We start from the raw sequence: 21,349 nt of genomic DNA, 5'->3' as shown, positions 1-21,349 counted from the left end.
GCAGCTGCCTTTGGGGCCGGGGTCCCTCCGGCTGAGCATGCTGCGGGAGGACTGGGCAGCCCTGGGGCATCAGGGGCGGAGGGCAGATATTTAGACTTTGGCCAGTCCAGAGAGATAGGACAGTGGTGTCTTAAGGCTTTTGTGTTTAAATCTCCCTTCCCTTCCCCAAATCTTCATGTGGGATATATTCAGCTGTGAAAATTTCTCATGCTCTCAGCCTTGTAGGTGACAAATGGCTTAAATGAGGGTGGTACGAGTGACTCTGAGGTTGGCTCTGAGGATGACAGAAGCAGACATGTTAGCTTTGGCTAGGAAAAATCCAACCTCACTTAAGGAATAAAGGAACATCTACCTGAGGGGCCTCTTTGTAGGACCCTCCTCACGTAGGAAAACCCGCAGCATAAATCCCTGAAGACAAAGCTGTCTCTGTGTCTGTGCACACACCTCCCTCCCCACCCCTGGCTGAAATCCCATCTGTCCGTGTCTATTAGACAGCTAAACATCTGAGAAGATTAATGTGATTAAGTGATTAAAATCCAATTAAGATAATCCTTGACAGCAGACATCTTCTCTGGGAGGCTGTGGTCTGTAGCTCACAAGTCATGGATTTTGTGTTTTCCCATGTCCGATGATGTATCTGGGGAAAGGCAAATTCTTGGGTCTTTTTGGAAGGACCGCTTACAAAGACCATGGGGGTGCTCCTGAGAGCAACGTCTCTTTGATGCTAATTGGCGATTTGACTCTTTTAGGCTCAGCGCTGTGGACATCGCATCATTGCTGGGAAATGTGGAAGAAATCTCTGCATTTCAGCAAACACTGAACCAAGCCTTGGAAGAAGTTGCAAAGTAAGCTTGTGCCATAGCATTGAGGTTGTTAAGCTATTAAACTGCAGCTAAAAACAATGGAAAGACACTTTCATTAATGTTCATCCTGGCTGCTGTCTTAGAGTTGTTAAATATAGAAGAAAATAACAGGATTGAAGAAAGGCAGCAGGTAGTGCTTTGGCAGGAGGGAAGGTAGAAGAAACTCCGGCATTTCTACTGTTAAGGCATCTGCTGAATGAGAGTGTCACTAGAGCTGATATGAAAGTGTACCTGGACCAAAGATGCAGACACATGCAGGGTGAGAGATCTGGCAGGCATGAAGGTGGGGATTGCCAGAGAGCAAAGAGCAAATTATCAGAGGTGATAGTTTCCCACGGGCAGGCTGGCAGACATGTTCAGCCTTAGCCTGGCCTCTCCTTTGGAAGGGCTTAAAAGAGATGGGGAAAAGACTGAATATTGGAAATACATTCGGGCTGTGGCTTCTCTTTTTCTCTCCATCTCCTCTCTCATGTTCATGAGTAGCACAGACAGTGGGACCACTCCCGCATTGCGCCCAGTTCTTTCCAGCACATCTTCCATCAGCTGCAGTGGGCTACAGCATCCCACCTGCAGCTCTGCTGTGCGAGAGGACAGTGTAGGTCACACCTTGTCCCAGGCTAATAACAGGTTGTGATACTCACTGTCCGCACCACAGAAACCCAGACACATCTGAGGATGTCCTTCCTCCTCCTCCCCAAGTGGCAGGCATGGGTATATTGCTCAGTGCTGCAGTTACGTGGTGACCTGGAAATGTCCCCGTGCAGCCGGTGGTTCCTGGGCAGATACCTGCGAGTGCTGTAGCTGCAGGGTGCAGATCAAGAGGCTTAACGTTGTGGCTGGTGTGTTGGCATCCATAGGCTCCCTGAGAACCAGCAGCGTGTGGGAGGCTGTTTCATGAACCTGATGCCCCAGTTCCGCTCCCTGTACCTGACGTACTGTGCTAACCACCCATCTGCAGTCAACGTCCTCACGCAACACAGGTGAGTGATGAAGGAGGAGATTCAGACCGAAATCCCTCCTTTAAAAAGTTGCTTTTATTATTAATACTTGGCCTTGCATGGATTTTGACCTGTATTTTGACAATAGGGCAAGGGGATAATGTGGGATCCTGCTGCTGGGGAAACTGCTGGGGCTTTGGACTCTTCAACATAGCCTTGGAGCTCCAGCATGGACAAAACTCATGCTGCTTGTGTTCAGAGCTGGTTTCACAGGTCCTGTCTCACAGGACTCTCTTACCTTGGGTAAAACAGAGACAACTTCAGCCCTTTCAGTAACATCTCCTGTGATTGTTACTCGCTAAGGGACCCAGATGCTGTTTCAGACCCACTGCTGAAGTGCTCACACACTTGCAGATGGGCGTATGTCCCCCTGTGGCACTACGGTGTGGGGCACATTGTTGCAAAAGGAGGGTGGTCATCAGGTCACCCAGAATTACCCAGTTTAATAGTTGAGCTTCTATTCAACCAAATGGCTGATTTGCAGGGTTGTTGGTAGATTGCAGTAATAACATCTTCCTTCAACATGTCCCACTTGAGTAGACACTTGAATTTGTGGAATGTCATGCTAAAGAGCATCCCAAGCAAAAAGGCTACAACTATGACATCCCTAATGCAGTTTAGCTGTCCTCTGTGCAGTGATGGGAAAGCCAGGACCCTGGCCATACTGTTAAAGTCTTCCCATTCTGTAATGGGAACTCACAATATATTTACTTACCTGCTGAAATCCAGCTGTAACTCAGCCTAGCGAAAGGCTTGGCTCCTGTAAATGACTCATTCACGTAGTTCCTCAGTCTGACCCCTTTTCTTAAATCAATCAAAGAATCAGCTTTGGCAAATGTGCTGACACACACAAGCCATGTTTTCCAGAGCGATGTACGCGCTGGCACCTGCGTCACGGCTCCCAACAGGGTCCCAGCACGTTGCTGTGGCATCCTGCAGCACACGCTATCCACCAGACGCCTGGCCCTGTGCCTGGGGACCAGCTGCCAGCACCGATATACCCCAGAGGCTGTGCACACCAACACCTCCCACCACACAGCATCCTCCCCTGCGTCCCTGGGGAGCAGGGTCTTGCTTGGCTGGAAGCTTGCAGCTCCCTGCCTGCCCCGCTGGGTTTGCCGCAGGAGGTGCTCGGAGGGGAGGCTGGGCTGCCTTTAAAAAGGCACAGCTCGGAGCAAGAGCTCCGGCCATCAGGAGAGCGTGGGAGGCAGCAAAACACAGCCCTCAGTGGTGGTGAGCCCTCCTTCTTGTTGTTCTCTCTATTTATAGTGATGAGCTGGAGAAGTTCATGGAGAGCCAGGGTGCGGCCAACCCAGGCATTCTCATCTTAACCACGAGCCTCAGCAAACCCTTCCTGAGGCTGGATAAATATGTGACACTGCTGCAGGAGTTGGAGCGGCACATGGAGGTAGGTGGGATGTGGGGCTGCCGGGCAGGCTGCACCCCTTGATGCTGCAAGAGCTGCCCCCCGAGCTGCAAGAGGCACCTCTGCCCGTTGGTATTTGAGCACCACATTGCTAAAAGTACTTACCACCCCTCCAAGGAAGGTGTCCCACCTCCATGGGATGTTATCTACCTGTCAGGTTAAAAGCGGGAAAGTGGTGGAGGAGTTTGGGGGATGTTGTGGGAAGTCATTGCCTGCTCTTCATCCCAGCCCTTCCTCAAAGAGGGGCCGTTTCCAGCACAAGTAAAAGCAGAGTTCAGGGTCAGGCTACAGCTGGTATTTATTGGCACAGCGGGTAATAAATCAGTGTTTTTATTATCATTTTATGAGATTCCCATGCCTGGCCACTGGCTCCTGCAGCTCGCAGGCACATCCCCACCCCTCGCCCGAGGTTTTTGCTCTGGGGGGGAGGCAGAGCCGCACAGGCAGACAGAAATCTGGCAGCTGGTGCAGACACGGGGGTGGAGGAGCGAGTGCCTGGGAGCAGGGAGAGCAGCGAAGGGGGACAGAGACTTCCTCGGCGAGTGGCAGATCTGCTTTAGGACATTTCTCCCCCCCCCGGGAACTGTAGAGATCTCTGCCGCTGGAGCTCTGCTACTTGCCTGCTGGTGCACTCCAGCTGCAGGGCTGCAAACCTCAGGGGATGCAAGGAGGTGAAGAAAACAGAAGTAACAGTCTATTTTTAACTGGGCTTGCTTTTTCCCTCTTCCAGTATTAATTACTAGTTAATTACTCAGCACACTTAGCCATGATCATTCGAATCCACATCCCAGTCAGAGGATTAAAACCTCTGCGCTTGAGCCAGGGGTTTTTCTGCATAGGAGAGAGCATAAGAGCTGGCACTGTAGGCACACTACGGACCTGACCTGTCCCGCTCTCACCTGGCTTAGCTGAGCTGCAGGGACTGAGCTGAGCTTGGCTGCAGCCACCACGCCGGTACAGAGACAGCGTGCTCTTTGCAGGATGCTCTGCGGGGATCGGCAGTGTATTCAGGGACACACACATCACCTATTTCTCTTAGTTTCTAAGCTGAGTGTGGGGGTTTTGTTGCATGAATCAGTGGGGTTGAGGTTTAAGCTGTGATGCCGTGGGAGGAGTATGGATGTATGCAATATAGATGTAGGCAGTGTGGATGTATACCATAGCATTCCCTGCACTGCTGTGCAGCTGGAGATGGGGCCGGTATGTTCAGGGCAGCCCTTATCCTGGCTTCAGAGGTGAGCAATCCCAGGCAGCCTCTGACAGCCGCAGGGACAGCTCAGTCACAACCTAGACACCTTATGATTTGCTTGGCGTGAGGACTGGATGGTGAGGAGCTTATGATGTAGGGCCCTAGATACAGGAGAAGGTGCTAGGAGAGTACTAGCATGCAGCTACGGTCAAAGATAAAGGGCAGCATACTGCTTTCCCCTACCTGGCCAAAAGCTTTCCGCTCAGATGTGCCCCCCCTTAAACCCAGAGGTGAAGCTCCCATAGATGCCCATGGAAACGGCACCGTTGATGGGGCAATGGCTGGAATGCCTTGCATGCCCATGGAAGTTTCCTTCCTGAAGGTGAAACCAGAAATTCACCCTGCACCTCTGCCTCTTTTGACTGATTTTCTTTGCAAGCCGAGTTTGTTCTAAGTAAAATTGTATCTGCTCTTGCTCTGGCTGCTTTACACTCATTAAACTGGTATCAAGGAATTGCATAGCTGCTTTACACCATGTCACGTTGAACTGGGTGGTGGGGAAGGTCCCTGGGGGATTTTGGCCCTCTCCGGCAGCCGATGCGGTCTGCACCCTCAGCCCCGCATCTCCCAGCACCCTGCGAGCTCTGCATCCCTGGGTGCGCTGGGGCAGTGGGTGCTGCACAGGGCGGCTGCTGGTGCTGCTACTGGTACTGGTGCTGGTGCTGGTGGCTGAGGGATTTTTCTCTTCCTTCACTAGGAGGCGCATGCAGATCATGAAGAGGTTCTGAAAGCCGTCACATCCTTCAAGTCCCTTGTGGTAGGTGGCAATTCTTAAAATAGAGCGCTCCATTTCAGGGCTGCATTTCATGAAGAATGAGTCAAGCCTGACATTTGTCTCCTCATTAGAAAAAAAAAGGTCTTTTTGAATGGAAAAGATGGGTTATAAAGAATCTTAATTTCAAGTTTCGAGCCTAGAGCTGCCCCTCTGGCTGCATGTTTCAGCAATCGCACGCTGGCACCGTGGTCCCAGCAGCAGAGACAGAGCATCTGTGACTTTCTCCTCCACTGCAGAAAGCCACGTGTGGGTAGTGGTATCAGCGGGGTCCCTTTCATCTCCTTTTGCCTCCATACCCTAATCATTTGCCACCTGAAACTAGACCGCCCCTTGCTCATTGAGATGAGCTGTGAAAGGTTAACAGGGGTGTCTGACTCTGCTGCTGCTGCCAGCAGGAAGGTCCCCTCTGAGCCCATTGAGCGGCTCTACGTTTTGTTGAGGTTTGCTCCACGAGCATCAGGAGGCTTTCACAATATTGCAGGTAATTTGTGGCTCCGGGTGCCGTGGCCATCGGCAGGGAGCAGAGCAAGTGATGAGTCAGAGATAACAAACCTATTTCTGTGAGCTGTGTTACATACACCCCTCAAAGTCCTACTGCACTGAGATGAAAAAAAGGGGGAAAAGCCATCCACATGCACAAAGGTTTTACCCAGCAAAGGTTTTTTCAGTTATTAAAAAAGCTATAGTCTCTCTCGCTTTGTAGCCACTGAATACCTTTCACTATAACCACTCCAGATGTGGTCCAACTTCCTTCCTTAGCACAGCAGATGCAAGTTTTCGGTGCTTAGCAGTGCAGATAAAAGATGGGGAGGAGAAAGTTCATAGAAAACAGGAAAGGGCGATCATGTTACATTTACTTAGAAACTGGGCTCCCTTTCCATTTATTCTAGTAGATAATAGGGTAATAATTCAGTTAAATTACAAGGTGTCATTAATCTTTAGGAATGCATGTAAGTGATGGACGGTTTTACTTGAAATATGTACTTGGGTGCTGAGTAATGTAATGTAATTATGATACCACTAAAGAGGTTCAGTGCGGATTGAGGTTAGATGGGCAGAGATGCCCCTTGTGACGGATGCGTGGTCCCGTGGTAGGACCAGGGAGGCTCCTGAGTGATGGCAGGGCAGGGACCGTGGAGCCACCGTGATTTGCAGTGGCACCTCTGCACAGACTGCGATGGATTGCTATGGATTTTACATGGATTTGCATCCTGGGAACGTTGAATTTGGACACCCAGGGAGCCATTGAAGCACACAGCAGTTGCAAAACCAAAGGAAGCCCCCACAGTTTGGTGCAAAATTGTGTGTTTTCAGACTAGATCCAATGCAGCCTCTCTCTGAAGATCTGGGTAGTCAAAGGGTTTGAGCTAGAAAGGAGGAAAATCTCGGTCAGAAATAGGGGTTTGGAAAAAAACCAAGCAGCTGGTGAAAACTGAGCCTGGGTTTGGCTTTGCAGCTATTTTCCCTGTTGGCAGAGGGGTCAGTTAAAGCAAGTTTTGCTCGGATTTGCAGGGCTGTCTTTGTTCAGTCAGCATTGTCCTCTCCTGCAGAAAGCTGCTGAAGGACTGGCCGATCCGTGGAGCTCTACCAGTCCCCAGCTGCTGAGCATCATTGCAGTCTTTTCAGTTACAGCACCTTCAAAAGCTTTTTGTGCTACGCTACTGCACTGCCGAAATATTGCGCCAAGTCCTGCTTTTGGGTTTGCAAATTTTGGTTAGAAAATATCCACCCATCTGATTCATGGGGGCTTTGCATTGCTGCAAGTATAACTTTATTTGCTGTTTGGGCAAAACGGGCAAAATCTCTCTAAGCAGCAGCAAAATTAGAGACATTTAACTCTGCGGCTGTCTTGGTTTGGAAAATGTGACCCTGTACTCTCAGAGGTAGGACTGGTTTGGAAAGAAAAGTTTCCTCAGTGCAGTTCGCAATTTCTTTGACATTTTAATGTATTCATTACTTCCTAAATCGCTAGGGTGTGATTTTTTTAACAAACTTTGTGTAATAGAGCCAAAGCAGGCTTTCCTGATCCCTTGACATGACCAACCCTGAGCCCAAGTGGCTGTGAGAGCGTTGCTGGTGAAACCATCTTCATTGGGATGGTTTGGGTTTGCTCCTGCCCTTCGGCTAATGAAGCGCCCTACTGTGATTCCCAGTCGCAATGCCAGGAGCTGAGGAAGAGGAAACAACTTGAACTGCAGATCCTTTCCGAATCCATCCAGCGCTGGGAAGGAGAGGACATAAAAACGATGGGAAACATCATCTACATGTCCCAAGTTATGGTACAGTGTGGGGGAAGTGAGGTGAGTGCGGTGGTCCTTCTCCTGGCTAAAGACATTGTGTCCAAATCCCTCCTTGCCCATGGGATCAGTGATACTAGGCGGCAGCTACTCGCACTCCAGGCCAGCAAAGCGGTGACAAATAATGCTGATAAATAATTTTACCTGGAGAAAAGCTGTGCAATGGAACTGTGCATGTCTTTGGAGTCAGGCACCCTGGAGGCTTAGCTTCAGGCCTTTGGTGACACACTTTTCAAGCAGAAGAAGTATCTCAGTGTCGTGTAGCACGTTAATTTCCCTCTTTCCCCTCTGTGACTTACTCTGAGAAATGAGAGTGACTTGAAAGTGTGCATTAGCATAACCATTTTGCCATGTTTTGTGCACAGCGCAGCAGCTGCTGTGACGTTCCACTCCAGAGCTGACTGCGCTTTGGAAATAACTGGAGGGATTCTTGTGCTACTGGTCCTAAAGCATCACACCAGTGCTTGCCACAGACCTTCACCAGTGGTGTTAAAGCCATGCATACTGCATGCTTGGTGTGGGAAAGTGCCTGTTATCACTGAATTGCTTGCTTGCTGTAGCAACTTTTCCCCAGGAAGGGAACACCTGTAAAACAAAGCTCTATAGAGTCTGGTCCCAGAGTCTTGTTTGGGATGTGAAATGCTGGGGGACGTAAGGTCTTGGTCTTCTGAGGCACTCTGAAATGATTGGAAGAGGATTAGCAGGATGCAGACAAAAACATATGCAGGAAAAACTAGTACTGAAATGAGATGCTGTAAAGAAAAAAAGCCAAAATAATTGGTTTGGGGGTGATCTCTCGCAAGCTGTGATTCCAGCTGCAACAGGTTCAGTTTGCTGGAGGAAAGTGCTTGTGATTGCATTGCAAACTGGATTAACCTAAATTCTTATCCCTGCAGGAGAAAGAAGAGCGGTATTTCTTGTTGTTTTCAAACGTTTTGCTGATGCTGTCTGCAAGCCCACGGATGAGTGGGTTCATCTATCAGGTAAGCATGCTTAATTTCAAGTTGCAAGGCGTTAGGTGTGAAAAAGGAAATCAGATAGCTCTTGTCAAATTCAAATCCTCTGCTTCCTTAAACCTCTCTGTTGTGATGCAAATGCCCCAGGCTGGGAACCAGGGCTTGGTTTTACCATTTGTGCCAGGCTGCTTAGTGCCTTTGTGCTGCCAACTGGTTAAACAGCATTTGGTAAGTGTGAATGCTGTGAAATTAGAAAAAAAAAACCCTCGCAGCATGTTGTCCTACATGCTGTTCTCAGGAATGGGGGGGGTGTGTGTGTGTAAGGTGTCCTGACCAGCTGTAGGGTTTTGCCCCACACGACCAGCCAGCCAGCTCTCAGTGTTGTGCTGTCTCTGGAAAATATTTCACTACTATAAAGCCCACTGTAAAGAGCCCAAAATTTCCCCTCCATGAGGCACCCCAAAACTCTGCATTTCTTGTGTTTTACCATTTGAATGGCTGGAATCAGGCTGTTGGGAGCTTGGCTTTTCTCCAGTTGCCTCCAGGAAAAGGATGCTCTTGTGTTGACGTGTCATTTGTCATAAGCAAGGGAGATGGGAAAGATTTGGGAAGGATTTGGCTGGGGTTTTGACCTCACGGACCAGCGGGAGCAAGGTGAGCAGGCAGTTCAGTATGCAAAACAGAGGGACAGGGAAGGCTTTCAGAAAAACCAGGGGAAGTTGATCCTCCTGACTTGGTTGTAAAAGGGTTTGCACCTAGTGAAGGGAAAGGGTGGCAGATGAGCCAGCATGACTCAGTTGTCATGGGAGCCTCTTCTCAGGGGGGTTTGACCTTGTTGTGCAGGGAAGTCTAGATCCATACATTAAAGGAGACTCTTCCTGCAGTCTGAAGCCTTCACAAATTAGTTTTTAATGGCGATTCCTAAAGAGAAAGGAATCAGCAGAAACAAGCACAACAACCCCCGCTGGGAAGCAGATGCAGACACTGACTCCTCCTCAATTCTCCTAGGGAAAGCTGCCTTTGACAGGAATGACGCTGACAAAGCTGGAAGATGCTGAAGGGAACGAGCACATGTTTGAAATCGCAGGTCAGTGGGGCCCCTGCCTGGGGCCATCCTCCCAGTCCAACCAGCAGCTGCCGCTGGAGGTACTGGTCCTCCTCCTCCCCCTAACCACTGCGCCATGGTCGTCTTTTTGCTCTTTTACCGTGCATTGTCTGAGTTCCTGACCATCTCCCTCCTGGTTGAGGCAACCTCCCAATGCCCTTGAGCTCTGTCTCTGGCGCTGGGCTGCTGTTGGAGACAATAGTGTTTCGTACGGGACAAATCTCCTGCCCCAGTAGCACTGCTCTCTGCTGTGTGTGCCCCGTCTGCGTCTGGCATCCATCCCGTGCAGCTGTGAGCGCCTCGTTTATTGACAGATTAATGGCTATGGTCATCAGGTAGCTTTCCTAATGTTCCTCCCAATTTTCCCCTTTGATTAATCTCATTACTTGTAGCTGTACACAGTCATTTCATGCTCAGTGCCTTGGCTGCAGTGCAGCTATTTATGCTGGTGGTATTTGGCGTCAGCGTTCTGTTAATCGTGGAAATGTTGCATTTGCTTACTTTTAACATGAAGTAATTCCTCAGACATTAGTCTTACCAGTTCCCTTAGGTTTTCTGTGCAGCTCCCACACTGGCTGGCACTGGGTGCCCAGAGCAGGATGGGCAGTCACATCTTTGCCCTGGCCTTTTTGCAGCCACTGGACTTTGCAAACTGAGGAGCTGCTTGCTGCTGTGCCGAGCTGAGCTCACCCCGTGTTTCCTCCTGGGTCTGTACTGCTTGCTAAAGACGCTTATCTAACCCTCTGCTGCAGGGAACATGACGGAGCGGATCACCGTGTCCTGCAGCACCAGCCAGGACTTGCACGAATGGCTGGACCACTTGCAAAGGCTGACCAAAGGGACGTGCAACACGGTATCCAAAACGCAGTCCTGGAGCGCTCATTCGGTAAGTGTCTCACCTCCCTGGCTGAGGAACCAGCGCTGGCTGATGTCTCTGTGTCAGCAATGCACCTTGATATGGAGCTAATGTGTACAGCTGGAAGACACATCCGGCAGTTTTGTATGTAACTGTGTCATGCTTGTCCCATTTTACATGTAATCTGCCCTATTTTTGTTGTAACCTAGATGTCTCAGAGGAGTTCACAGTGAACTCTTCTCCATCCCCCTCTGCTTCTCTACATGTTCGGTGGCTAACAGTCTTCATTTGCTTCTCATCTATTTTCTCAGACATTTAGTTCGGCCGGACAGATCCGTGGGCCTCTAGAACCCCCCAAAATCCTCAAGCCCTGGAGCTTGAGCTGCCTCCGTCCTGCTCCTCCACTCAGACCGTCGGCAGCGCTGAGTTACAAAGAGGTAATCGTCCCTCGTGCCTGCAGAGGACCCTGATTTCACGGCAATCCCTAGTGCTTGTGGGGGGGTTTCTTATCCCATAGCGAGGGCACAGAAGGTTAGGGGTTGTTGAGAGGAATGACTCTGCCAAGTTTTGCCCCAGTCCTGCGACGGATGCTTGTCGCTGCGGCTGGCTTTGTGCTGCAAGTGAAGCGTGAGCACGCGTGTTTGCAGGCTTGATGTTTGCTGTTGGCTGCTGTAGCCAGCGCCCTCAGCTGCTGGATGTCACCGGTCCTGCAGTGGCATGTCCCACAGCCTCACGCATCCTATTGAGCGCCGTCCTTCAGTGGTGCTGCTGCCTCCTCCTCCTCTTCCTCCTCCTGCCTTGGTCTGAGCCGTGGGTGGGAGCTGGGCTCCCTGCCGGGATGTATTCCAGCTCCAGCCGTAGCAGTGGCTCAGCGCTGCCGGAGCCGGAGCTGCAGGATCGAGGAGCAATGCTGCACCAAGAGGAGGAGGAAAAAGGCCCTTTGATATTTCTCGTGTTTTGGTGGCTGCAGTAGCCGTGGGGCTCGACCCTCCTTCGCCGCCCACCCAAGTGTTTTACACACCCATACTCTGCTGGGAGGCAGCAGCCCGAGGGATCGCTTCCCCCGCAGAAACCCCAAGCCTGGGAGGTAGGAGGCGGCGTGGGGAAACCCAAAATACAACCCAGCTCCGATTCTCACCCCCTGCTGCAACTGCAGTGCTCTTCTTCCCTGCCTCACTTTAAACTTTTGGGATTACTCACCAGTAACTTGGGTAATGTTCCCCGTACTGAACGAGCACTCCAGTTCTGAGTCAGCTGCCTTTCTTGGTACAGCAGCCCTGGGAGCACCACTGCCCGGGTTCCCAGTGGGGATGGGGACGGGGAGGGGGGCTTCGACCCTCCCAGCCCCCCCCAGCACTCAGGGATGGAGAGCCCAGTAGCTGGGGGGGCTGTGAGTCTGCTGCTGCAGGTAGAGATTTTAGGTAGTCTCACGGCATTCTGTCACCTTTATTTCTTAAAATTTGTAAACCAACGCATTTCAGTTTGGGAATTAAATTGTTCAAAAACCAACCAAGCAGACTGGAAATGACCCTTAATCTTTGCATGGTCCAAATCCCTAACGTAGACTAAACCATTTCTTCCTTGCATGGTGAATTAAAATAGAGGAAGAGGCATGAAGTAGAGGTGAAATTTTTCTGTGTGAAAGTGCAAGGCTGATATTTATTTATAAGCAGGCCAAAACCACAGATTGAGTGGTATCTTTAATGCCACGGTCCTTTGCAGTTTCTCAGTTGTCCCCTGCCGCACACAGCAGGAGTTAAACTCTCTGTGTCAAAACCAGGTGAGATGTTTTTGCCGCAGAGGCTGAGCAGGCAGGGAGCCCCAAGGGGTGGGATGCTGCTGCAGGCTGGATGGTAGCGTGCAAGGTGTCAAAGGACCAAAAATGTGGTTTTGTGCAGGAACGGGCTGTGTTGGCCACATTGGTGGAAACCCAAAGGCCAACGGGTCCAGCAGAGCTGGAGCAGAGCTGGGCAGGCAGGCGCAGTCTGGTACCCAGTCGGTCCAGCCGGAGCCTGGGGGGCAGCTCCCCTCTCAGGGGAGGGACTCGTGTACACGAGCTTGTGATGACAAATATGAAATAAGTTCAGTTGTTGGCCCAAGCAGATCTGCATCGTCCCTCCCTCTGGGATGGTCAGTCACTAAGCAGAACTCCTATTTCATTGTATTATTTCTTAATTTAAAGTAGGGCAGAAAATAAGCTATGCTAACAGCTTGGTGCATGTCACCCTCCTATAACGAAGATGTAATGAAGGAATACAGATTTCAAAGGTAATTTGCAGGGAAGGGAGTGGCAGACTTTGATTAAAAGATTAGAGATTTTCAGACATCCAGTGTTACTTTAATTGGCTTCTAGTAGTGTAGGATGGGATGGCAGAGTCTTGTGCATTTCCTCGTACCAAGCTGTGCTCAGGAAACCCCAGAACCTGCTTGCGTACTGCACAGCACTCTTGTTATTTCCATTGAAATTGGGTCATTTTTCCTGTTCTGTTTCCAGTAATCATTTGAAATGACAGAGCAGGTGCTGTGAGTAAAGCGGTGTGTCCGGATTCAGGTTAGCAAAGTGAAAAAGATTTACAGATGATTTCTTCTACTTCTTTTGTTTTAAGTGGCCTGCTTTGCATTAGGTGAAGGGTTTATAACATCTGGATTCAGGACTGGGATGGGACCCTCCGCAGGGTGTGCAGGGAGCTCCCCATCCTGCCAGCGGAGCAGGGAGATGCCGCTGCGCTGATGCCTGATGCTGTCGGGTCTCCAGTGAGGATGGCAGGTCCCCTTTGAGAAGACGTAGTCCTGGGGGCTTGTCACCAGGGTGGGTAGAGCATCCCATCATCCCAGCTGGGATAGGTTGAAGACCCCAGGACCCGTGCTGAACTCGGGGCCAGACCCCGAGCTGCTCCCCGGGGCTCAGACAGAGCCGGGCGCTGAGAGGTGCTGCATTTTTAAGCGCTGTTCTCTTAGACAACCAACATCTACAGAAACCTACTACTAACTGAGGAGGCATGTTCTCTATTTTGACGTGTTGAGAGTGTATTAATGCCCACTTACCATGCGTTTCACATGTAATTTTTTCAGTTTTGCATGACACCGTGCTCCTTTGCATGTTGATAGTGCTCTAAAACCAGTACGGAGGGTGTGCCACATTAATCGCAACACTAACATTTAAATGTGGTTTAGAATTGTGGATTTAATGGACTTGGTCAATAAAATCATCAGTCTCTCACACTCATCTTCTCTTTCTTTGCATATTCATTGTAGAGGATGTCTTATATCTTAAAGGTAAGGGTAGATACATCTCTTTGGCTTACCGTGGCAAAGAATGCTTGTTCCTCTTCACGCTTCTTGTGCTTGCATGACCCTAATTTTGCCTGGCTGTATCAGTAAGTTATTGTGAGAGTCAGTAGCAACTGGCAAATATATTTTGAGATAACTCTCAAGAAGGATTTAGTATTACAGTACTTAAACTTCCTGGCATGTCTCTATTCCTGCTTAAAATCCATATTGCATGTAATCTACTAATACACTAATTCTCTCCAAATCAGCAAGACTTGTAACTCAGTGAAGGAGATAAAAGCGTGTGTTTCTTACCTGTGGAGTCATAGCAAACACTAACTTTGTGTGTATTTGTCTGTTCTCTGTCTATGTGTACGGGGGATTTATACTCTCAAACAAATTGTGTGCATTTAGAAACAATGTTATTTGCCAACTGTTTTATATCAGAAATCAAATCAAGGAAATAAACAACATTATAGGGTTTTCTAACAAAGACCACAGAGTTCGTAAGCAGACTAAAAGTGCTGTGAATGTGTTTGAATTCTTTGGCTAAAGGATTGTAGCCGAGGGTTGAATTTGCTAGAGGAGCTTGTCCTGGCCCAGACCTGCAGGTGCAATTCCTGGGAGCAGTGGGCCACAACTAGCACACAGGGAAGGCAAAAAACATCATTTTGCCCAACTTTGTCACTGTCTGCTTTGTAGCTCTCTAAAGTGTTGTGCATAATAACATGGATAGCTGCATTCAGCTGCGCTGCTCCGCTGTTTGAGCTGCCTTTGGTTCTGGTTAAACACAGGAGTCTGTTTCTCTATAGGATTCCAGCAAAAGTCCAAAAACAATGAAGAAGTTTCTTCCAAAAAGGAAAACCGAGAGAAAACCATCTGATGAAGAGTTCGTTATTCGGAAAAGTAAGTGTCGTATTTTTCTCTCTTTTTTGGAGGTTTCTGTGTACTTGGTGATCTCCGCAGGACTTTGAGAACAGCCTTTTTTACGGTGCAGGATGCGACAGGATGCTCACGTTGTGAGCAAGCCTGCGTGCTGCCGAGCAAGGGAGGCTTCTGGATGCGCACCGGTCCTCAGTCTCTGCCAGATCCCCTCCCAGTTATGACTGCCAGACATGCTACCACCCTCCTCGTGATTGCTAGCACAAGGTCATGGGTTGTGTGTGGTCGTGTTCTGGGTACAAAGCCAAGGAACTAATTCCACGTGGTTAAAAGCTGCAGTAAAACTGCACATCAACAGTCATCAAAATATGCCTGAGAGCTGGGACAAACCCTTACCTGGCCATGCCAGCAGGTCCTGGAACAGTTTCCATGGGGGATCAGGGAACAAAAAAAGGCCCCATCCCTGCAGAGGTGTTAACCTGTGAAGAGGGATGTCCTGACAGCTCCCTAAAGTCCACTTGGGACACTCCTCAGGGGTTTTATATGAAAGGCCGTGGTCGCCCAGCAGTGAGCTGCCACTGAAGGTCAGTTGTCTTCCTCAAGAAGACAGCACTGAGCTAAGGCTGGAAATTGAGACTTCACGTTTCCAAGTCCTGCTCTCCTGTGTCTGTACCAGATCCCTCCCAGCAGGGCTCCTCTGCCTACCCATCTCCTGGTGCTGCCTGCACCCAAAGTCAGGCATCACCCCCTGAGTTTTGCTGAAATGAGCAGCTAAAAGTGCGTTTTCATACCGTTTAGTCATGGTGCTCAATGCCACAGGACATTGCAAAGGCCAGAAAATATAAAGGACCTCAAAAAGAAATTAGGCAAAGTCCCAGAGATAGTGTCAGTCAAGGAAACAGCACACTCTTCTCTTAAGGGACTTGTGAGCAAAGGCTGGGAGAGATGAAGCCAGAGCACTTTGGTTTTTGTGATAGCTATTGTCTGCAATGTTTTACAGGTACTGCTGCGCTGGAAGAAGATGCTCAGATCCTGAAGGTGATCGAGGCATACTGTACCGGGGCAGGCTTCCAGCAAGCCCTCAGCTCAGGTGGGCACACAACCAGATTATTTAGTTCATACTCTGCCTGCAACGCTGATAACCCCTCTGGGAAAAACCAGATGGTTGCATCATACAGCAACGAGACTCATGCTAGGAAACTGTGTGGTGTTCAATCTTCAAGATAAGGGAGCTTCATCTATCTAGTGGTTTAGTTGCCATTGTTTTTCTTCTAAACACGGAGAATGAAGCAGGTAGGAGGGCAGATGAGACACAGCTATTTCACCAGCGCTTGTTAGGAATTAAGCAAACCTAGTCAGTGCCTGTGGCTGTCAGCACTGAAAACCTGATGGTAATCTCAGGTTGCATATAGCTTTAGAAAGGAAGCATGAATATTATCTCTTAATCAGCTGCAGTGTTTAAGAACAAGCTGCTTCATAAGAACCTATCTAACATCTTCAACTCTGGAAATATAACTATTTTCATTGCTGGTGAGATGTCGAATTAAATCACTGAACTATCAAATAATGGTACATTTAAAAAGGGGGGGCATGTTTCTTCTGAGAGCTCTTGACCCTAATCGAATGTTTTCATTTATAAGTCATGATGTAGCTTTAGATGCAGTGAGCACTCTTGGAAACTTTCCGCTAGCTGCTTTAGCTCCAGGTTGGCGATACGTATAAGCCTGTATTTAACCGTGGCAGATAGCTGGCGGCTGCTGGAGCCCCTGCGTCCCCAGTCTGCCCCAGGCTTGCAGAGGAGCGGGGAGAACGAGGGCTGCATTTGCCGTGCTGCCTCCGGAGTGGCCTGGGCATCAGGTCATCAAGTCTCCCTTTTTCTTCCTGATGAGTAATTCTTGTACACAGGCTCCCGTAAAGACTCCATCCCCCAAGTCCTTCTTCCTGAGGAAGAGAAAATCATCGTAGAGGAAACACGAAGCAACGGCCAGACTGTCACGGAGGAAAAGTAAGCGCAGCTGCTCTCCATTTGCAGATCCCCTTGTTGCTTTTTGGAAGGACATTAAAAACCAATGCCCTCTCCTGCATCTCTGCAGAGGAGCAGGGCTGGTGTCACTGACTGCTGCCTTAGTCCTGGCAAGAACCACCGGGCTATTTCAGTTGCTATTTTGTCCCTTTTTAAGAACAGAGCCGCCTTCCCAGCTGCTCTGACGTGGCCGTAGCCCTCCGGGAGTCTGTGTGCTGGGTCCCGAGAGCCAGTTTATCGAGTCCCAGGGCTTATCCGGATGTAGCTAATGGGGTCAGGGAGGACAGAACCAAACAAGTGGCTATTTTTTTTTTAACCACTGACGTAGTGCTACCCCTCGGGAGCCTGGCTGGCACCCTGTCTGTGAGTGCTCCCAGCCTGTTATGTAGCTTCAGCATTTGGGTGACTGCATTGATCCACTCCTTTTGTAATCCAGACAGTGCATTCCTTTCATGCTTGTTTTTTTGCAGCATAACCTCAAGGAATCAAGGCCATTTTCCAAAAGATGCTCGGGCATTTCCAGTTTTAAAGGCATTGTTATTTACTGCAGTAGCATAAACAAGGAAGTCAAAGCCACAGTCCTTTGTTGATAACTGAAAGATAGCAGAACAATGAATATATCTTGAGTTTTGAGAAAAGAGCCCTGAATTTTGGTCTGGTGGCCTATAAATGCTCCTTGGCTGTGTTTCCAGAGTCCTCTCACAGGCAGCAGGGATAGCAGCAGCCTGATGCTTGCAAAGCAGAAGCTGGAAGCACCTTCCTTATCAGTGCCTTGCTCACAAAAGCTCCCATGCTGTTGCTGTTTTGCTGCACTCCAGCTCTTTTTATTCTTTTTTTTTTTTTTGCATTTTTTTTTTGCAGGAGCCTTGTTGACACGGTTTACGCACTGAAAGATGAAGTCAAAGAACTGAAGCAGGTAATCTGAGCGGGATCGTTTGTGCTAGGAGTTGAGCAAAAGCCAGCCAGGCTGCGCCAGGTCGTTGTCCTTGACTGATCTGTGCCCAGGAAAAGTCTTGCTCATGCTGGTGCAGTCCTGCAGCTCCCTGAATCAGCGTTAGTTTTCTCCTGGTTTAGCTCCCTGAATCAGCTCACCACACAGTCCCTTGAGCACCAGAGCCAGCAGGAGGTCTTGGTGGTAACATGAAACTTTCTCCCTACTCTAAAAGCTCTTTCAACTTGACTGTTCATTTTGTAGGGGTCTGGTGGATACCAGTTCTTGCAGACTCAGAGGAAATATATCCTCCTCCCTCCAGCCCCAAGCCTGGAAGTGGGAGAGACCTCCCCAGGAGAACAGGGCCCTCCAACCCAGGCTAAAATTAGGTTTCCAGGAGGATGCTTCTGCCTGCTTAAAGTAACTGGGACACCCGGCAGCAAGGCGCACGGAGGTTCCTCGCTGCGTAAAGTGCATGGGCATTAACTGCTTTTTTATTCCTTTATTTTTCCCCTCGCAGGAGAACAAAAGGATGAAACAGTGTTTGGAGGAAGAGCTTAAATCCAGGAAGGACTTGGAGAAGCTGGTTAGAAGGCTGCTGAAGCAGACGGATGAGTGTGGCAGGGAAGACACGGGGCGCAAGTCATCCCTGATTGCCTGAATTAGGGGAGAAGCTGCTGGCAGTGGTTTGTGACCTCAGGTGTTTTTCGGGAAGCGGAACTGGATCCTTTGCCTCTTCTTGCTCCTTATTTTGTTGGTTTGGGGAATTTTGTTACCAAAAAAAAAAAAAAGTAATGGAGAAAAAAAATTGTTTTTCTTCCATCCAATAAGGAAATAAACCAGAAACAATCGATCACAACTAAACCAGTAAGCAAGCGGTCCATGATTCACAATTCATCTGCAGCAACTAATACCTCATCCGTACCTGCTACTGGGAGCAAATACAAACTCTGCTAATGATTGCCACTCACAGAGGGTTTGGCAGCAGTTTCCTAGAGGAAGCTTAAGCACTTTTTAATGCTTTCATTCTTTTCAAAAGCACCGGTACCTATTTATTGAATGAAAACATTATTGAGGTGGCATTGAGCAGAAACCAAAAAGCACCATGCTCCTCTTTTCAGATAATCACAACTGGGGAAGATTTTCCCAACCACCTTCTTTTTCCCCATTAGTTGACTGTAGCGAACTAGAGCCCAGCAATACTGTGGTTCCCGTGTGGCCTTGATACTGATTAAAATGTGCAATTAACATGAAGACATTTGAACTCCTTGGGGAAGTCAGATCTGGAGCACCTGTCAGAGCGCATGGGAAGGTATGTTGCACAGTGCTGCCTCCTAACAGCTCGTGATCAGCACAACAGGTAACTGCTGTTCTGCCCCCCCATCCCTTTTCTTATGCATGACTTGTAACTCCTACCCCCTGGTTTTTCACATTGAGTGTCCAGGTATCGTATGAGTTTATAGTTTTGCTGTGCTTCCCCTTGCAGGACATGCTTTTCTCTGTATGAAATGTAAACACTGCTTGACAACAAAAACCAACCCCCAAGTGTGCTGGTTCCCTGCTCCCTTCTGCCCACGTTAGGCTCTCCATCGCTCCTTTCCAAAGGCTGGGAACCTAGCCAACAGCCACTTGTCCCCCCATCGCCCCAAAGGGGCTTTCGGCTAGGAAAAAGGAACTTTCTCTTGGGATAGGAAAGATATTTATGTTTATGCTTTGACAAGAACTGAAACGCTCCTGGGGCAAGGACGTGCAACACCCTTCCAGATCCCTGCACAGCTCCTCGAACACAGCACACAGGCAACATGCATATGTATCGGCTATCTTCATCTTATTTGGTGTTATACTCTAGTTTAGAACTGATGTTTTCCTTCCTTCCTTAGCAGCATTATAAAAGTAACCTTCAGTTAAAGTTAATAATAAGTCTTACGTATATCACAGGGCAGCATGGTCCCAGGGTGTGCAGACACACCACAGCTCATTACGGTCATATCGTTACATTGGTCATGAAGGACGTAATAGAGGCAATAATTACAACTCCCTCCTCTCAGTTAAAATTTAGCCCCAACATAGCAAATGGTGTTTGGGGAGAGCTAGACTCCAAAACATCACAAGGAGTATAAACAGAAACCTTTTTTAAATCTAAGCTGTTTCTAGGACAAACCAGAGGTCTTTCTTGCTCTGGCTACACTTGCCATCTCCAGAGCATCCCAGCTGGATGGCAGCTCCCCACATCCCTGCCCAGGCACACAGTTGAGCAGTTTGGTCAACAGTCAAGCCCTGCTGTGCTGGTTAATCGTTTTCCAGGATAACAACCTTTGCTGCACACCGAGCAGCTCAAGCTGCTATTCTGGGATGCCATGCCCAAACACCCTGGCATCGACCCATCCTGCTGCCTGCCCAAAGTTGGGCTGGGGACCAGGCTCGCAATGTGCAGCCAGTGCAAGGAAGCAAACCAAGGGCCGTTTAAACTCCGAGGAGAGGGTAGAAATGTTTCCCTGCTGCCCCCCGGTTTAGTTGAAACCTGTGCTGTGTACATATGCATGTTTGTAAGATGTAATGTGATGGAGGGCACACTGGGACACTTTGGATCAAGTGTTTGTCAAGAGCTAGAAGCCAAAAAAGACAAGAAAACAAAATAAAAAGGAAAAGAAGCCATGCCGGATGGACAGCAATGTTTCCATATTTACTTTGTTTACAGTGCTTTGTAAATAGGTTCCAGTGAGTGTCTTTAGATGGATGTTGTGTCAGCTGCCTTCCAGTTTATCTTTGTCATGTAGGTTTATTTACTGTAACTACTTATGCAAGTTCAACTTTTCTAACATGTTTTTATTTTGAACAGTTTTTTAATTGACATTTTCAACAAATAAAGAAGGATAAAAATCGCTTCTTAGCTCTCAGTGCTACTTCCTTTGTTTCCACCACAAAAGCAAAGCCAGTGCTTGCTCTGGGCATCCCTGATTTGCTCAAAACACCCGTGGCTGCATCATCCACCCTCCGATTTACTGGATGCTGGTGGGGATACTGGTGCAAATGGCGATGCTGGCACTTGGGCTGTTGTTCCCACCATCACCCAGACTTGCGGCAGGGAAGGGCGCCTGGTCCAATGGGAAGGAGATACATTTCCATCCCTCAAGCTCCACCTGCACTCTGTGAACAAGGACGCTTTATGGAGAACTAGCTGCTCTCCGCTGCACCAGCGGGTTGCTGTAGATAAGTGACTTCCTGCCTGTTTGAGATTTTTTTGTTGTTGTTCGAGTTTTTTTTCTGGCGATTAGGTGTGGTGACAGGATTTCCTTTGGTCTACCACTTGGACAAGACCTCTCCTGCATGCTGGTATTTTTAACTCTTTGGTAGAGACATGCTGCGCTCTCAGCCCGCAGCCAAACCAGGAGGATCGAGGGCCAGACCCTGCTCTCCCTCGCCAAACAGAGCAGTCAGAGCGGGAAAAAGAAAAGTGAAAAAGAAACACTGGGCTTGGGCACATTGTAGAAAAACACTGAAGGCTGCAAGGGAGCCTGCTTGAACCCTAGTGGCACTTTGGGGAATTATTGCAGAGGCAGAGCAGGGCCACATCCAGACCCGAGCGCCCCAGAGCCTGCACTGGGCAGAAGAGCAAGGATGAGGCATCCCCCCGGGCTCAATTTGGAGGGAGCATCTCCACTCCTGGGTCCCCATGAGGCCGGATCCAGGCCTTAACCGGAGACCATCCATCCTGCTC

At 49.0% G+C, this 21,349-nt stretch overlaps 1 protein-coding gene across 4 annotated transcripts in view; it reads left to right on the top strand.

The window, feature by feature from the left end:
• ARHGEF6 (Rac/Cdc42 guanine nucleotide exchange factor 6) overlaps positions 1-20,515 on the top strand; it is a 41,308-nt gene extending 20,793 nt beyond the window's left edge. For 3 of the 4 annotated variants that reach the window (XM_069811459.1, XM_069811461.1, XM_069811463.1), the window contains 15 exons: positions 750-845; positions 1,721-1,843; positions 3,131-3,269; positions 5,234-5,293; positions 7,465-7,611; positions 8,505-8,591; positions 9,573-9,651; positions 10,422-10,555; positions 10,837-10,962; positions 13,781-13,801; positions 14,608-14,701; positions 15,678-15,767; positions 16,583-16,682; positions 17,562-17,616; positions 18,152-20,515. In XM_069811459.1, the coding sequence (XP_069667560.1) occupies positions 750-845; positions 1,721-1,843; positions 3,131-3,269; positions 5,234-5,293; positions 7,465-7,611; positions 8,505-8,591; positions 9,573-9,651; positions 10,422-10,555; positions 10,837-10,962; positions 13,781-13,801; positions 14,608-14,701; positions 15,678-15,767; positions 16,583-16,682; positions 17,562-17,616; positions 18,152-18,292 (1,492 nt within the window). In that variant the 3' untranslated portion in view covers positions 18,293-20,515. The remainder of the gene's footprint in view (positions 1-749; positions 846-1,720; positions 1,844-3,130; positions 3,270-5,233; positions 5,294-7,464; positions 7,612-8,504; positions 8,592-9,572; positions 9,652-10,421; positions 10,556-10,836; positions 10,963-13,780; positions 13,802-14,607; positions 14,702-15,677; positions 15,768-16,582; positions 16,683-17,561; positions 17,617-18,151) is intronic. The other variant, XM_069811460.1, reaches the window with a different exon arrangement.
• Positions 20,516-21,349: the final 834 nt, after the last annotated feature.

Source organism: Haliaeetus albicilla, chromosome 23 (assembly GCF_947461875.1).
Source record: "Haliaeetus albicilla chromosome 23, bHalAlb1.1, whole genome shotgun sequence".
Classification (NCBI taxonomy): Eukaryota; Metazoa; Chordata; class Aves; order Accipitriformes; family Accipitridae; genus Haliaeetus; species Haliaeetus albicilla.
Note: the sequence above shows the minus strand (reverse complement) of the source record. Positions and strands in the feature narration are given on the sequence as shown.